The sequence below is a fragment of the Pseudorca crassidens genome, chromosome 14, assembly GCF_039906515.1.
Source record: "Pseudorca crassidens isolate mPseCra1 chromosome 14, mPseCra1.hap1, whole genome shotgun sequence".
NCBI lineage: Eukaryota > Metazoa > Chordata > Mammalia > Artiodactyla > Delphinidae > Pseudorca > Pseudorca crassidens.
Genome location: NC_090309.1, coordinates 40100470 through 40116662, shown reverse-complemented (window position 1 = coordinate 40116662; position 16193 = coordinate 40100470). Strand labels below are relative to the sequence as shown.

The 16193-nt window shown below is 38.6% G+C and overlaps 1 protein-coding gene across 10 annotated transcripts in view; it reads right to left on the bottom strand.

The window, feature by feature from the left end:
• PUS10 (pseudouridine synthase 10) overlaps positions 1–16193 on the bottom strand; it is a 73179-nt gene that overhangs the window by 6929 nt on the left and 50057 nt on the right. For 8 of the 10 annotated variants that reach the window (XM_067704968.1, XM_067704969.1, XM_067704966.1 and 5 more), the window contains exons 12-18: positions 12643–12699; positions 11694–11770; positions 11545–11600; positions 10375–10492; positions 6732–6874; positions 3891–3990; positions 61–1803 (exon numbers count right to left, since the gene is read on the bottom strand). In XM_067704968.1, coding sequence (XP_067561069.1) covers positions 1765–1803; positions 3891–3990; positions 6732–6874; positions 10375–10492; positions 11545–11600; positions 11694–11770; positions 12643–12699 — 590 coding nt within the window. In that variant the 3' untranslated portion in view covers positions 61–1764. Of the gene's footprint in view, positions 1–60; positions 1804–3890; positions 3991–6731; positions 6875–10374; positions 10493–11544; positions 11601–11693; positions 11771–12642; positions 12700–16193 lie in introns of those variants that run through there. The other 2 variants (XR_010934528.1, XR_010934529.1) reach the window with 1 other exon arrangement.

Genomic DNA, 16193 nt, shown 5'->3' with positions numbered 1-16193 from the left:
TTATTTAAATCTCTTTTGTAGCAAAGTTTCCCCCCAAACTGAGAAACATTCACACAAACGTTCTTACCTTTTTATCAAGTTTATTTCTATTATCCCTTTCTCATTTACCGGCATTGAAAATAATGAAAAAGTTATTTGCTATTATTCACGTATGAAATTTCTTCGTGTCAGTTAAACTGTTTTCCTGATTCTTAAGGTGAATGATACAACTTAGTATCTCTGAATCATGTTTAATGTAGAGATGGGAAGTTGAATAATCCAATACTATCCAAGTCATGTGTTCCAAAATAAGCTCAGAAAGTTGAATCAGGGTGATGGAAACTGCACTTAAATCTGAAATTTGAATGAGACTCTTTTCTGAAACTTTTCTCTTAATGATCTATCCATTTTCTTTGCTTCTTTAATGTTTTTCCTCTTCGTAGTACCAACTAATGATTAATTAACAAATGGTAATCATATGAGCTCACGTGAAATTTACTTGGGCAATTTTTTTGTAAGCTTGATTTGGTATCTGAATTCCAAAAGTCAATTCTCATGGTTATGTCCATTAAAATGACATTCTTGGTTGCCTCCTTCATGTAGCAGATGCTCAATAATAAGATTTATTAGAAAAGACCCTAGAGACCGGGAAACTTCAGTCCTAGTCCTAGATATGGAAGTAACTAACAATTTTAGATAAGTCAGTTCACTTCTATTCTTTGGTTTTCATATTTATAAAGTGGAGATAATACCCTATCTACCTGATGAAGATGTTTGAAATTGGATAATACATTGAAGCACTCTGGAATAACATCAGCTTACCTTTGTTTAGCAATGTCAATTTTTCAAAATCTTATCCCTGGGATTGAAGTCATTGAAGGCACTTGTGACTCCTTATTTAAAAGATTTATGAAAGTCTCTTATGGTATGCCTCAATTCCTAAGGTCTCACATTCTCTCCCCCAGGAAATGTACTGACAATTTTAGATTGTCAAAAGAGTAGCTTGGAGTCATTAAGGTTTGTGACAAATTGTACCAAAACACACTTCTATTGGTAATAGCTTGCTTGAAGCTTACTGGGAAAAATATTAATGATGTCAGATTTGCATTTGGTATCTTAGAATATTACAAGGATACTGTGCTGCATAAATCTAGATGTAACTTTTATCAAGATCATTTAAAAAATTTTAAACCTGATTTTAAAAGTGGTATCTGGGCTTCCCTAGTGGCACAGTGGTTGAGAGTCCGCCTGCCGATGCTGGGGACGCGGGTTTGTGCCCCGGTCCGGGAAGATCCCTCATGCTGCGGAGCGGCTGGGCCCGTGAGCCATGGCTGCTGAGCCTGGGCGTCCAGAGCCTGTGCTCCGCAACGGGAGAGGCCACAACAGTGAGAGGCCCGCGTACCGCAAAAACAAAACAAAAAAAGTGGTATCTATCCTGTGGAGGGCAATTTTGCTGAAAGAAATTACAGCTTCTCAGATTTTCAGAGAATGTATCCTGTTTGTGTACCTCTCTGAATGAATGATTTCATTATTCATAGTTTGGCTTGTGGGGGGTTGGAGAAGGAACGAGAAAAATCATAAGACATCCTTAGAACAATTCAACACAAAATATACATGTACATAGATCCTGAGATGTTACAACAAATTTAAAAATAGATAGATCAACATGATCCAAATGGTTTCCAAGACACCGTTATGGTGGGTAAAAACAGCCATCTTACAGTGTATGCTGAATGGACGTCCACATTTTGCTGGAAAACCCTACTCTTTGTTTCCCATTGAAAGCTAGTCATCCAGAGCAGGGGGCCAATCGACATCTACAGACTAGAAAGAAGAAAACAAGTCATTAAAACATTATTGTTCTAGTAAGCATTTGCCGGTAATGCTGTATAAATCTAGTAGTTTTAATATAATGCAACAGAAGAAACTGCATTGGAAGAAAAGAGCCATTGAACACCACGATTTCACACTCTAAAAACCATTCTAGGACCTGAGATTCTTGGGCCTGAGGTCTGTTCCTGAATTTACTGAGTATTTGGTTACTCAGCCAGTTATTAATTGTACCTTTTGGTCAATACAAGACTAGAGTATGTTTAAATTTTTCAAATGTTATTTATGGGAAAAGTAGCAAATAATGCAGGGGCCAACACCAACTTTCCCTCAGAAGTCTCAGGAACTTTTAGTCTTCTGACTGTTTTCATTTTCCCATCTTGCATTTAACAGTACTCAAGTAGTCTATATACTTATAATCTTGTTTGTAACTTAGCAACTAAATGTGAAATAAATGGTTATGAAAGATCACCTGTAACTAGAAAAGGATTAGAGATCTTTGCATGTCACTTCAGCAGAATTTTTGTTTCTCTTAAAATTGAATTTATCTATCTCTACTCATCCTGGTTTGGCACTTCTAGAACGAAACCTTGATCTTTAAGTCATAATGGAATTACAGTAGCAGACTATTTGTCTCCACATAAATAATCATGTCCCAGGCATTAGAAGTATAAAATTGCACTTTGCCTTAACTACCCTAGAGGGCCTAATTTAGAAGTTAAAACAAAAAAATACAAAAAACGAACAAAGAAAAACAAAATAACTACCATACCCATGTAGTTTTTTGAGAATTAAAGTGTAAAACCTGAAATGATTTACTACAAATTATTTTTAAAATTAATCTGAGTCACTACCAGATTTGGAAATTTTTATTAGAAAAGCCCAAATAAGTATGTGTGTGTGTGTGTATCTTTTACAGATGCCAAGAAATACTTTGGTTTTGTTTCAGAATATAGCCATAAAACAAACACCCATATATAAATTAGTGGGTGGTTTCTCAAGCCTGAAAACCAAACATTACTGATCACAATCTTGTATGTGTTGAGGTCAGGGGAAGGTAGGCATGTTTGTAGGGTTTTAAAAATTCTACAGGTGATTGCAATGGACAATCAGGGCTGAGAAACCCCGGCCTTTGGCTCTTTGACACTCCTAAGCTGTCCTAAGAATTAAGGTCAAAGAAGATGAATGCATTTGGGATTTTCTTTAAGAGAAGGTTGTCTTCCTCAAAATGATAGTCTTACTAAGAAGACTCCCTGCAACCTTGAAGATGCTAGCACTGGTTGTACCACAGGTGTATAAAATCTAATCTGAACGCACTCAAGAGAAGTGCTGGTAAAGCAATGACATTCCAGTGATCATTTGATTACCATGGCTGTTTTCATACTAGGCAATTATACCCACTTCTTTTTATTTATACTGAGATTATTCCCAAGTGCAAAAATTCCTTTTTTTGTGTGGGGTGTGGGGAAGCTGTTCTTAACCAGATATTTACCAAAGTGCACAACTCGTGACTCAATACCTATTGATGCTCAAATGAGAAAAATGTTTATGGAGAATTGTCTGAAAGATCCATTCATTCCATTCTTCTAATTACTTAAGAATGTAATCTGATTTCAATTCAGACTATAAGAGCAGAGAATTTCTCTTATACCACATCACAGAACCCTTATAGAACTGCTTTTATTTATAACAATTAGCTCATCCCATTTTCTATCCCTGTCCTGAATATATGTTTCTGAGGAGGCTGCCTTAAATTCTTTGTAAGAGAGTCCAAAGGATATATGAAGGGCACTTACAACTTCATTTCCTTGCTTGGTTTAAGGGTTTAGATCTCATGTCATACGTAAAGCACAGTTAGTAAATTAGCTATATATTTGCAAGGATTATAAATGAGACCTTGTGTTTTTAAAAAAATAAAAATTCTGAAGATAGTCCCTCCTTGCAATTCAATGCTACTGTGACATTTTGACTGTTTTCAAATACCTATTAAAGTGAATAGTACTATTTGGTTTAATGCTAAAAAAGCATAACCTTGGCTGATTCAGCGTACAAACAGGCATTTCCACAATAAAATGGTTTACCTCAACATCCAGCTCAAGAATGTCTGCAGTCACATCCATCAGAGAGCAAATGTTCGGCTTCGTTCTTCCAAAGTCTCCATGTACAAACTCTTTAATGTAGCTGGGTTTTGTTTAAGGAAAAAATGAAGATAACCATGCAACACCAACTGTTTGATGAGATTTGACAGGTTGAAGGGGAAATGACAAAACAAAAGCAGAAAGGTTATAAAAGGGAGTTTATTTCTGAGCCATGACTTGGGATGTATGTCTTAGAAATTACAGCTATGGCAGTAAATAAACTAAGGATGGCAAACTGGTTCCTACCAGCCTGGCAGCTAACACTGGGACCTAGGGCCCACGTCAAACTTCCCAAGAGTCATGACTTTTCTTTTGGCTCATCTCCAAGTGCCAAGGTTTGAATATGGATTTTTTATTTAACTATAGTAAAAAAAACCTCAGCTATTTTCTTTTTTGCCACAGATTCTATTTGGTCATCTTTTGGGTCTCATCATTTTTCGATAATGACAGTAGGCGGCTGCCAAATGGTAGGTTTTCACAGGGTCACTCATAGAGCGACCTCAATGATGGCTTTCCTTATAACATGACCCAGTGACAACAGCAACAGGATGGGAGAGAAAATGAACTTATTAATTTAGACTTGATGAAGGCCCTTCAGAAGGATCATCAAAGGACGTAAATTTTAGTTGTTTGCAATTCTTGCATGGTTAGCAATAGACCTAATTCTTTTTGTGTGTGTTTTCCTCATAGATCTTCAAAATTTCAAAGTCAATGACTGATCCTAGAATTATTCAGATTACCTTAACACTCCTTACACAGAACTCTACTATAATCTTAACAGTATTTTATCTGAAAGATGTGTTTTTGCCAGCATTCAGTAAACACTCATTTAGCATTGTTGTGTCTATAAAGCAGCACTTAGTATAAAAATTAATATAATTTGAATATAAAAAAGTTTATTCTCAGATGATAAATAAAAAGTTAACACCATAATATGCTGACTTATGTCCTCCTCACTTTCTGATAGTTTGTTTACTATACTTTCACCAAATGTTTTGACTCAAGCATAAGGCATATAATTATCTATTAACTGTCTTCTTTGCTAAACTCATAATTACTCAACAATTGTCCTTTTTCTCTCACTTCTTTAGAGGGTGCTACTTCTAAGTAGCAATGATGAGGGGAGATGACCAAAAAGCCCCAGAATAACCAGTTAAAAGGTCCAGAATGTTTTTTATGAGGTATAAGTCAAATGAACTACTTCATTATACTGAGCAATATACGAAAAAAATTCACATACTTCTGTGTATAACCACGTGGTATCTAAAGTTTTACCAAATAGGGACTTTCCTGGTGGCGCAGTGGTTAAGAATCTGCCTGCCAATGCAGGGGAAATGGGTTTGAGCCATGGTCTGGGAAGATCCCACATGCTATGGAGCAACTAAGCCCATGCACCGCAACTACTGAGTTTGCGCTCTAGAGCCTGTGAGCCACAACTAATGAGCCCGCGTGCCTAGAGCCCGTGCTCTGCAACAAGAGAAGCCACCGCAATGAGAAGCCCGCATACCACAACAAAGAGTAGCCCCCACTAGCCGCGACTAGAGAAAGCCCACGTGCAGCAACGAAGACCCAATGCAGCCAAAAATAAATAAAATAAATAAATTTATAAAAAAATAAAGTTTTACCAAATAGCCTTTCTTTGCTAATGCCTTAAGTACATGTACATGGCTGGTTCTAAAAATATGTTAATGAGATTGAAAAGACATTAGCTTCTCCATAAGACCATTGCATTTCTTCCTAGCACACCAAAACCAAAGCTGAAATTAGGTAAAAATATGTTTTTAAAATCTGTGATTTCTTTGAAATTCCATCCACATTCCATCTACAATAGGCAAATGTGCTCCATGCCCACTGGTCTAAATAGATCCAAACTGCAAAAATTTAGAAGATTTTAGGAGTAAATAACCTGTACCTGTTTCAGCTTAGTCAGTCCTGGGGTGGAGTAGGGAAAGAAGAGGGGAGAGAAGGTTGATGGGAAAGGAGAGGCAGATTAATTATAGCAATATAGTGAGAATGCTATTTGGTGATTAAAATGACATTTTTCCCTCTATTGTATCCAATAAGTATGTCATTAGTTTTATACTAATTAGAAGGTTTCATGCTTCATGCTATTGGATCACAAAATAATATAAAGCCAAGAAACAAACAAAAACTAGAAGCACCTTTGAAAACTAAACTAAAGCTAAGACTATGGCAGCTCCCTGATATATTTTAACCAGCAACTAAGATATGATACAAAACCACACAAAGCAGGGTAAGTTATGAACAAGTGATCAAACTGGGACTATTCTCTTGTTCTGGGCCAGTGGCCAAATAATGTGATGGTCTACATGTAAAGTAGGGCCATTCCCATCTACCATCCCTGTTTAATCATTTGGGGCAAATGCTCGAAATGCTGAAAGAACTCAAATGTGGTCATGAATATGTGACTTGCAAAATGTGTAAAGACATGAATCGATGAATGAATCAATTAAAAGTGTTCCCTGAGCACTTACTATGCCCTCAGCACCTCAGCATGATGTGAGACACTAAAAATTTTAAGGTTCACATTGAATTCGCTGCTGCCTCATGGTTTAATATGTCATCTTGAAAAACACAAATTTAATGGGTAAAAACACTCCAGACCAAAAAAAAAAAAAACGAAAAACAAAAAAAGGATTCTTCTCCAGCCCAAACCTTTCCCGAACTGTTCCGAGATAAGGTTGAACCTCTTTTCTAGGGCAGCATGAACTTTCCCAATAGGATTCTGGTTAGATCAGTGCTACACAGACAGTGAAAGGATACGTTCCTGCCTGAGTCTTCAGGTAGAGGCGGAAATGGTGCTCATCCACATAGTGTGTCTCCATGGAGTGAATGATGCGAGTTCTCACAGCCAGGGGCCTCCGGTGAAGGACCCGTAAAGGTGTTTTCTGGTCAATCTTTAAGTCCTAGAGGAGGATATGATAACCATGCGTCAGCTTTGCCGCCCAGTGAAGCCCATTTTAGCATCTCCTTTGTTCATCCATGGCTCACTACAGGCACCCCCATCTATCACTGTCAGGATAGAAACTAGTACTATCATAAATTGTATCCTCTAAGGTTCAGACTCTGTGAGACTTCCTATAACCTAGGCCACAATTACTCATTTTCTGGGCCCCAGTATGCCATTAAAAAAAAAAAGGCTTTGAAGTAAATGATACCCAAGGTCTCTTTTGCTCTAATATTAACAAATTGATTGGACCCCGGAGTCTTATCCTGCCCTTTAAATAGAGCTCTTCTAAAAGATAATGTTCTTACCTTTTTTTTCCTTAACCCAACAGAGTGACCTAATAGTGGGGATTTCAGACTGAGGTGAGAAATGGTGTAGAAGGTGGGACATGAGCATCACCTGTGTGCCTGGGCAGTGTCCTTGTTTTAGGGAGAGCCATACACCTACTCACAGGATTTTTTTTTTTTTGGTTATACAAAAGGATTTATCTGGAAAATTAACAGCTGCATCTCTGTCTAGGGTGGTATTTCCAAATAATAATTACAAATAAGTGTGTACAATAAGCCAGGACCTCTCAATATTTGTTAGCCCAGTTCAGGTTACTTGAGAATAATACTGCATGTTTCTTTACAACTCAGGTTTTTAGGGACAAAGTCTTGTTTTTCTCACAATTAGAGATGTCCTTTTATGTCACAAGATATAAATTAAGAAATAGAGGTTGGGCTTCCCTGGTGGCGCAGTGGTTGGGAGTCCGCCTGCCTATGCGGCCGACGCGGGTTCGTGCCCCAGTCCAGGAAGCTCCCACATGCCGCGGAGCGGCTGGGCCCGTGAGCCATGGCCGCTGAGCCTGAGTGTCCGGAGCCTGTGCTCTGCAACGGGAGAGGCCGCAACAGTGAGAGGCCCACGTATCGGGGAAAAAAAAAAAAAAAAAAGATATTGGGCATAACCAGCAACTCAGGTTCATAAGAACTTTGAATCCTCTGAACTTTCTTGTAGGAACAACTCCTGCCTGATTTACATGATTAGTGAGTGCCTAAAGCCATGCTGAGAAAAGAAAGATTTCTGTCTGGTCTCCCCCTACCAAATTCTGTACCAAGAAAGAAGAACAGGTTCTGACAAGACTACACTTGAAATGGTATGACTGCTTTTATCAGAGCAGTGAGTCAGTGACTCCTCCTTACGATTCTATAATTCTTTGATTTTTAGAAGCACTTTGTTCTGATGAGATAAGTTGTTTCCAGAACGTTTAACATTACTCTGGCCAAAAAGACCAAAAAAAGGACAAGGCTGAATTATTATAGAATCGATAAAGATATGGCCTCCACTTAAGAGCACAGAACCAGCTGGCCTTTAACGGAGTGACTCGCTAAGGTGTGCCCTTCCCCTCTGTTTCCTTTACCTAGAGTCACTCCCTGGACTCTGACCCAGGAGCAGTCAATGGAGGTACAACTGAGCTAGTAGATGCACCACTGCTTCCAACATAACACTCAGATCAACACACTTGCATGTCGTTTTCGGTTGCTTGTGTCTAGCAAATGAAAGGAAACCGCTTTCATGTCCCCATACTGAATTTTCAGAAACACACGTAGCTGACTTTTTTCCTTAGAAGTAGGTTGCCCTTAAAAAAAAGGAGGCAAGTGGTAAATTTGAAGTGACCTTTTCTCAGAATGGGGCAGTAACTCAGTTTTTTAATTTTTGATGCCAATAGGAGTATCTGAAAAATGTTTTAACCCTAACACTTTAAAAAAATTATTAGACGTCACCTAGTCTCATCAGTCCAATTGGGCAGTGGGCCATTAAATCAGACCCTTTCACTACTTAGTGTGTACCTATAACAATCATCTTTCAGCATCATTTCTGAATCAGCTCTATGGCTACTCCCAAACTGTAAATCTATTTTTAAAATGAGTTTTTATTTTCCCCACAGCATTCTAAATGAGCTGTATACATGTACACATGTGATAGAATAGAGGTTTACAAATTTGTTTTGCAATCTTAAGGATATCTGTCTATAGCATAACTATCATCCTAAAGACCCTAGATAATAGGGCCAAAGGCCAGAAGGCCTTAGATTTGGAATCACAGAACCTGAGAAGTGGAGGGCCCACTGGGGATCATCTAGTCCACCCCTCATTTTATAGGTAAACTTCTCTAAGCAGGTTAATGACATGTATGTTTTCACCAAAACACTCATACTATAAACGTTATTTTGCACCTTGCTTTTTTCCGGTAACATCATGGGTGTTCCTACAAGTCCTAGATGTAGCCCTACCTCTATCTTTTCTTCCAACAGTTTTAGGCATATATACACACAAAAACGTAAATTAAATGGGATCACATGCAGTTTTAGTTTTTTTAAACAGCTGTATAATATTCCAACATGTTCTACCATTTCCTTATTGAAGGAAATTCACTTTTGTTTCCAGTTTTGTTGTTGATTTTGTCACTCTGAACAAAGTCAACAAACATCCTTGTGCACATATCCTTATGCACTGGAGTTTTATTTCTTGTCTTGCCAGTAGTGGAAGTACTGGGTAGAAGACCAGTCTATTTTTTATTTTTACAGTCACTGCCACATTGTTTTCCAAAAAGGCTGAAACACTTACGTTTCTACTGAAAATGTATATAACTAGCCTTCTCCTCCCTCCAACCAACCGGTATTCTTAGTCTCAGAAAAATAAAGTGATGTCTTATTGTTACTTCAATCTGGAGGTGGAACATCTTTTCAAATGATTCTTGGCCATTTGGAGTTGCTCTTTTTTTTTTTTTTTTTTGCGGTACACGGGCCTCTCACTGTTGTGGCCTCTCCCGTTGCGGAGCACAGGCTCCGGACGCGCAGGCTCAGCGGCCATGGCTCACGGGCCCAGCCGCTCCGTGGCATGTGGGATCTTCCCAGACCGGGGCACGAACCAGTGTCCCCTGCATCGGCAGGTGGACTCTCAACCACTGTGCCACCAGGGAAGCCCTATTTACAACATGTTTTATTTATGCACTTAATCTGAGCATCAATTCTATTAGATAAGTTCTATTTTCTATTTCCTTTTTGCAAATGGCCAAATATAATAATAGCATTGCTGAGTGTTTTCTATGTGTCAGATTCTATTCTAAGAGCTTTATATGGCTAACCCCGTTTAATTCTTTAACTAATTTTACAGATGAAGAAAACTGAAGCATAAAGAGGCTAAGCAACTTGTCCAAAGTCACACAACTAAGAAATGCAGGATTTGCACCCAGACGATCTGTCCTTGGAGTCAGACTCTTAATCACTAGCAACACTGCTTCTCACACAGGTTAGATGAATTGCCCAGTCATTTAACTAGTAAATGGCAAAGGCAAGATTTAGAACCAGGTCTCACAGTCCCCAAAGCCTATGCGCTATGACTTGTTGGTAATAAACGAGAAGACAAAGGACTCTTTTATAGGCAGTAGAAAAATAAAAGAATTAGAGCACTGAACTACCTTTATGTCATCTAGGAATTCAATGTCCTTCCTCTGTATTGCTTTATTTGTCCATATTAAGGCACTATAGGTCTTGGTCTTTTCTTCTTCACCTTCTTTCATATGACCTATTGCCTCTCTAAACAAAAACAATAAAAGAAAGTTTGTCTGAATATATAAAATACAGACAAGACTTGCCCCAAACTTCCCTTTCTTTAAAAATAGATTTATTGAGATATAATTTACATACAATTCCCCTGTGTAACTGAACGATTCAGTGATTTTTAGTACGTTTACAGAGTTGTGCAGCTATTACCACAATCTAACTTTAGAACACTTTCATCACCCCAGAAGAGAAACTCCGCACCTATTTGCAATCACTTCTCATTCCTCATTTCCCCCAGCCCTTGGCAACCACTTGTTGACTTTCTGTCTCTATAGATTTTCCTACTCTGAACATTTCATATATTAAAATGTGAATATTGTAAAATACACAATAAGTGGTATTTGATGTCTGGCTTCTTTCACTTTATAATGTTTTCAAGGTTCCTCCATGTTGTAGCATGTATCTGTACTTCATCCCTTTTTATTACTAAATGATATTCCACTGTATGGATATACCACATTCACATTTTGTTCATCCATAGACATTTGGGTTGTTTCTACTTTTTTGCTATTATGAGTAATGCTACTACACTACATGCTAAACATTCATGCAGAAGTCTCTGTGTGGATGTACATTTCCATTTCTCGTGGGTATATATCTAGAAGTGGAACTGCTGGGCCATATGGTTACTCTATATTTAACTTTTTGAGAAACTGCTAAACTGTTTTGCAAAGTGGCACCACTTATAATCCCACAGCAATGTATGAGGGATCCAATTTCTCCATATCCTTGCCAACACTTGTTATTTTCTGTCTTTTTGTGAAGTGGGATCTCACTGTGGTTTTGATTTGCATTTCTCTAATGACTAATGATGTTGAGCATTTTTTCATGTATTCACTGGTTATTTTGTGTATCCTTTTTGGAGAAATGTTCACTTAATCATCTCTCCATTTTTAATTGAGTTATTTTCTTATTATTGAGTTGTAGGAGTTCTTTACATATTCTGGATACAAATCCCTTATCAGATAAATGATCTACAACCAAAACTCCCCTCTTGAAAACATCTCCAGTGATCCTACCCTTACCTTGTGACAAGCTGCAAGTCACGGACTTGGATTTTGTTAGACGAATTATTAATTTTCTGTAGTATTAGAGAAAGAAAAACAATTAGCAACTCTAGATCAGTTACAGAGTTGCATAAACATGACAATTTCCATGTCATGAAGTGGTTTACCTGCTGAAGTTCCTTAATTTCTTGTGAAGTGAAATGTACTCTATGAGGATTCACCAGCTCAATTGCAAAGGGCCTTCCTGGCAGCACACACCCCGTCATGAAACAGAAACGTGTTGATGGAGTTAACATTTGGGCTAATGCAAGAGGGTTAGGAGGTGTGAAAAAACGAGTTGAGCTCTAAAGGACTGAAAGTTTAGTGACATGACTACATCTGGGGGAGAGAAGAATGTGTGAAAAGAATCAAGGGGCTGTTTGGGGGCTGCTAAACCCCAGGACAGGCAATATGTAAAAACGACTGCTTTCCCAAAAGTCCATGAACAAGCCTGTGTTAATTACAAAATCAAATCCAAACAGCCACTAATTGACTTGGTTACACTAACGTAATGTTGTCACATGCAGCAATGCCCAGGTATACCAAATTGAAATACATTCTCCTAGCCTAGTGAAATGAAAAGCTGAGATTCCATGAGAAGAAGGGACTATAAATCTCGAATACCTCAGGATTACTCTCATCATCCTTCTTGTAATGCAACAATGTAAAATGAGAGAAATGAAGGCTAAGAGAGCAGAAGCACTTTTAAAATGAAGACATTTTGCAATTTAAATGAGGTGCATTTTGAAAATTGTACTGGTACTGAAATGTTATTAAAAGGAACAATTAATTATCAAAGTTTTGGAAAAAATCAGGCACCTCTTTGTTAATGCACATAGAAGTCCCTTGTAACCTACAGGTATTCAATAAAGATGGCCTCTGAAGAAATGATCCCTGTTAAAACATAGTCATATAATTTACAAGGGTAGCTCCATAATCCACAAGGCTTCCTCACATGGAGAAGCTCTGGACTCTGCCAACTTTGATTATGACTAAGTGACTACAAAAAAGCTGCTGTCTGAAAAGGGTGATAATCTGAAAGTTAGTTCCAGTCAAGTGATATTGTCACAATCTTACCATTTCCTAATGTTCTCACATCTACATCTTCTCTCCCAGAGGATGAAAAATTAAAGCCTTTGGAAAGCAGATAAAGAAAAAAAAAATCAGAGACATAACAGTGCTAAGACTTTCATTCCCATCCTTTGGTAGAAACCCAATTTGTCTTAAACAATCTACAAGAGAATCCCAAGGAATAGTCATCATCACACCTCTAATCCCAATCTCTACTAAAAATAGCAATGATAATAATAAATACCACTTATTGAGCACTTATTACATACCAGGTACTGAGCTAAAATTCTGCATACATTATTTCATTCAATCCTTATTATAACCTTATGAGGTAGGTATTAAATAAAAGAACACCAAGCTTCTAAAAGGTTAAGTACTTTTCCCAAGGGAACATGATTAAATGGCAGAGCTAGATGTTTCTAATGTCAAAGCCAGACCTTACTTATCATCCCAGCCCACCATCCCATGGGAAAGCCAAAGGCAGAGCACTGTTTGGAGGAAGGCCCCACTACCACCCTGGCTACAAACTTATGGTGAAAAATCTATCTTTCGTCTTTTCCTTAAAACAAAAGAAAACAAAATAAAAACATTATTTGAGAATTAAACTCTATGAAAGGAAGAGGAGGGGGGAAAAAAAGGTTTGATTCTAAAAGGAAATTCATTATGTAAGCAAACCTAAGCTGGAACCACAATATAACTAGTATACATTTTAAGATAGATGGATCATCACAGACTAAAAGCTGCAAATATTGGAATGGGAAAGTGGTCAATACAGTGTGGGTGGGCAGGGGAAGTGGTTCCATGACAACTTTCTTAGATACAGAAATAACTGATGATTTCACCACAGGAAAGATTACCACGAGCAGGCATTATTCTAAGTACTTCATATATGTTAACACTATGAGGTAGATACTATCATTATCCCCATTTTACTTATAAGGAAGGTGAGACAGAGACAGCATAAGTAACGTGCCTAGGATCACATCACTGGTAATTGGTAGGGTCAGGATTTGAACCAGCCTGGCAGTCTGGCTCCAGAGTCTCTTAATCACTGTCTACACTGCACCACCACAAAGACAGCTGGAAGAGCTCAGACTCGTGCCAACTGGGACAAGCAAGACCAATCAGTCCTCTTGTACCAGGGATTGGGAAAGACTAGGATGTTTTGGAAACCCTGGTCAATCCATAGTTCAGCCACTTTGGAGAGCACAAGATGAGGAAGGACAAGATTGCTGGGAAGGACAGACAGGAAAGGTAGAAGGGAAGGAGGGTCTGTACCATTTTGACAGACATTTTTCTCCTAGGAAAGGTTCAATATGCAAAGGTCCCATGTAGATTTTAGAAAAAGGAAGGCTAAAAGGCTTGAAAAGTGCTATAAAAACTACACTGAAGATCAGCTCTCCTTTCTAGGATGTTTAGCTGTGAAGAAAGTAAGATTTCACCCTTCCTTCACCTTTAAGACATCCCTTTAGCAAGTCAAGGCCAACGCTTGTTGGAAACATGGGCTCCAAGCTGTTGCCTGTCACCCACTGCCAAGGTGAAGTGGGCTCTTCTCTGCCCCACATGGCCCAAAACTGTGGGTCTCCCAGAGAGGACCAACCCAGGACTGGTTAGGTAAGGCCTAGGTATCTAAGGTCGGCCTAGAATTCAAGCTGCTCAGAGGTCTGGGTAACTTGTGCAGTGTTAACACCTGGGGACTAGCCAAGAGGGCAGCCATGAGGGGCACAATGTCAGGCTCTTCTCCAGGGGGAGAATCTACACCAGGCAGGTAGTAGGATTCTGCGGACCATTAAGTCCCAAAGAACCCTCCATTCCATGTCTATACTCCATTGTCAAGCAGCTAATAAACCTATAGCAACATCAGCAGCTTCTAGTCAGAGTCAACAGACTCAAGAGTAGTGCTAACTAGGGATGGATAGCTACATGGAGAGTTCAAAATGGCATCTGGGAAGCTGAAAGATACTCCCTGGGGTGGGGGTGGGGGGCTGTAGTTTGTCTTATACCTGCCCACCTCCATCTCTAATCCAGGCATAATACTGGGGAACCAGGGCCCTACAGTGACTAAGCCATAACCTGTGACTGATAGGAGTGGAGGGAATGAACAGGACACAAAGAGGTAGATCTACTAGTGACTACTCAATCAGACCAGAAATCTCAAATTCATAAATTAGCCCATAAAACTTCCCACAAATTCCAGCCCATCAATAAGAAAAAAGTACAGAAAACTAGGCTCTTGAGAAGTCCAAAGAAACATTAAATCCAGATTAAGGGAGAAGGGGTATTTATTATATCTTTTAGAAAAATGTTGCAAATTTGGACCCTACATTGAGAAATACTTCAGGGGGCAAACTTTAAAAAATAATTTGCAATTATGAATAATAAATGACAAAAAAAGGAAAAGGAGTCACTGCCTTAAGTATGAGGAAATATATGCTTAAAATTTAGTTGATTTTTCTAAACTCACATTACGCCTTGCCTTATCCCCCTAATCCTGTGAGTTCTACAGACTTCTGCTCAATGGAACAGATATTTCAAACATACAAACAAACAAACAACAAGGACAAAACCAAGGGCAAGAATGATCAGGAACTGTAAGGGGTTCAATAGTCTGTAGTGGCTCTCATACCTGGGGGCAGATAGAAAATGGGACTGAAGGATGGGCAGAGGCCAGATGATGACGGTCTCAGAATATCAAGTTATATAGTTTGGACTTTACCCTGTAGCTAGTCACTGACCAGTTTTCAGCAGGGAACTGACATGACAAATATTTATTCCATAAGTGAAGTAATAAATGTATTAGGAAAACATTTCTTAGACATATTGATTTTGAGAGTGTGTCAAAGTTTTACTTATTAACTAGAGAACTGGCAAGTAGAGAATATGATGTGTCAGTCTGAAGTGGCTGAGAAACAAGTTTGTATCTCCCACTGAGGGGAAGGAGTACTAGTTACTTCTGCTTTATAGAAGTAGCTAGGCTGCTTCATGCAATACTGGTTTATTTTCATAGAGCTGTAAAGCACAGAGGTACAACAGTCAGAACCATTTTCCCAGAGTTGTCAGATGTGAATCACAGAAGTAACGAGTAATGTATCTGAGAAGCACAAGTTTAGCAAATCGATGCTATTAATCAGGCATTTCAAACAACAAGGTTTTATTTCACGACAAGGAGCCAGTTAGCACAGAGGCCCAGAGGTCTGCTTTTTCTCAAGCGGCTCTTAATAAATTTCCTCAGCACACAATTACAGATGCTAAACACACAGTTTGCTTTATTTTCAGTTTGGAGAAATTTTTTTTCCCTCCTCAAATGGAAAAATGACAACAAATCACCTTCATGAAAGATTTCAAGGGGGAAACATATAGCTATTTTAGAGCCCCCCAACAGCCCTCTTGGTAATGGAGGCTTCCTTGGGACCCAAATAATCAGAACAAAATCTTGAATTTTCTTACAGAAAGGGAATAAGGTAGCCCCCCCAAAAGAGTTTGAAGGACACTTTTCATGCTAACGCTTTATTTTCACTTCTTCGTAACTTGGGTAAGTCTTAGGAGATAATCAGCGT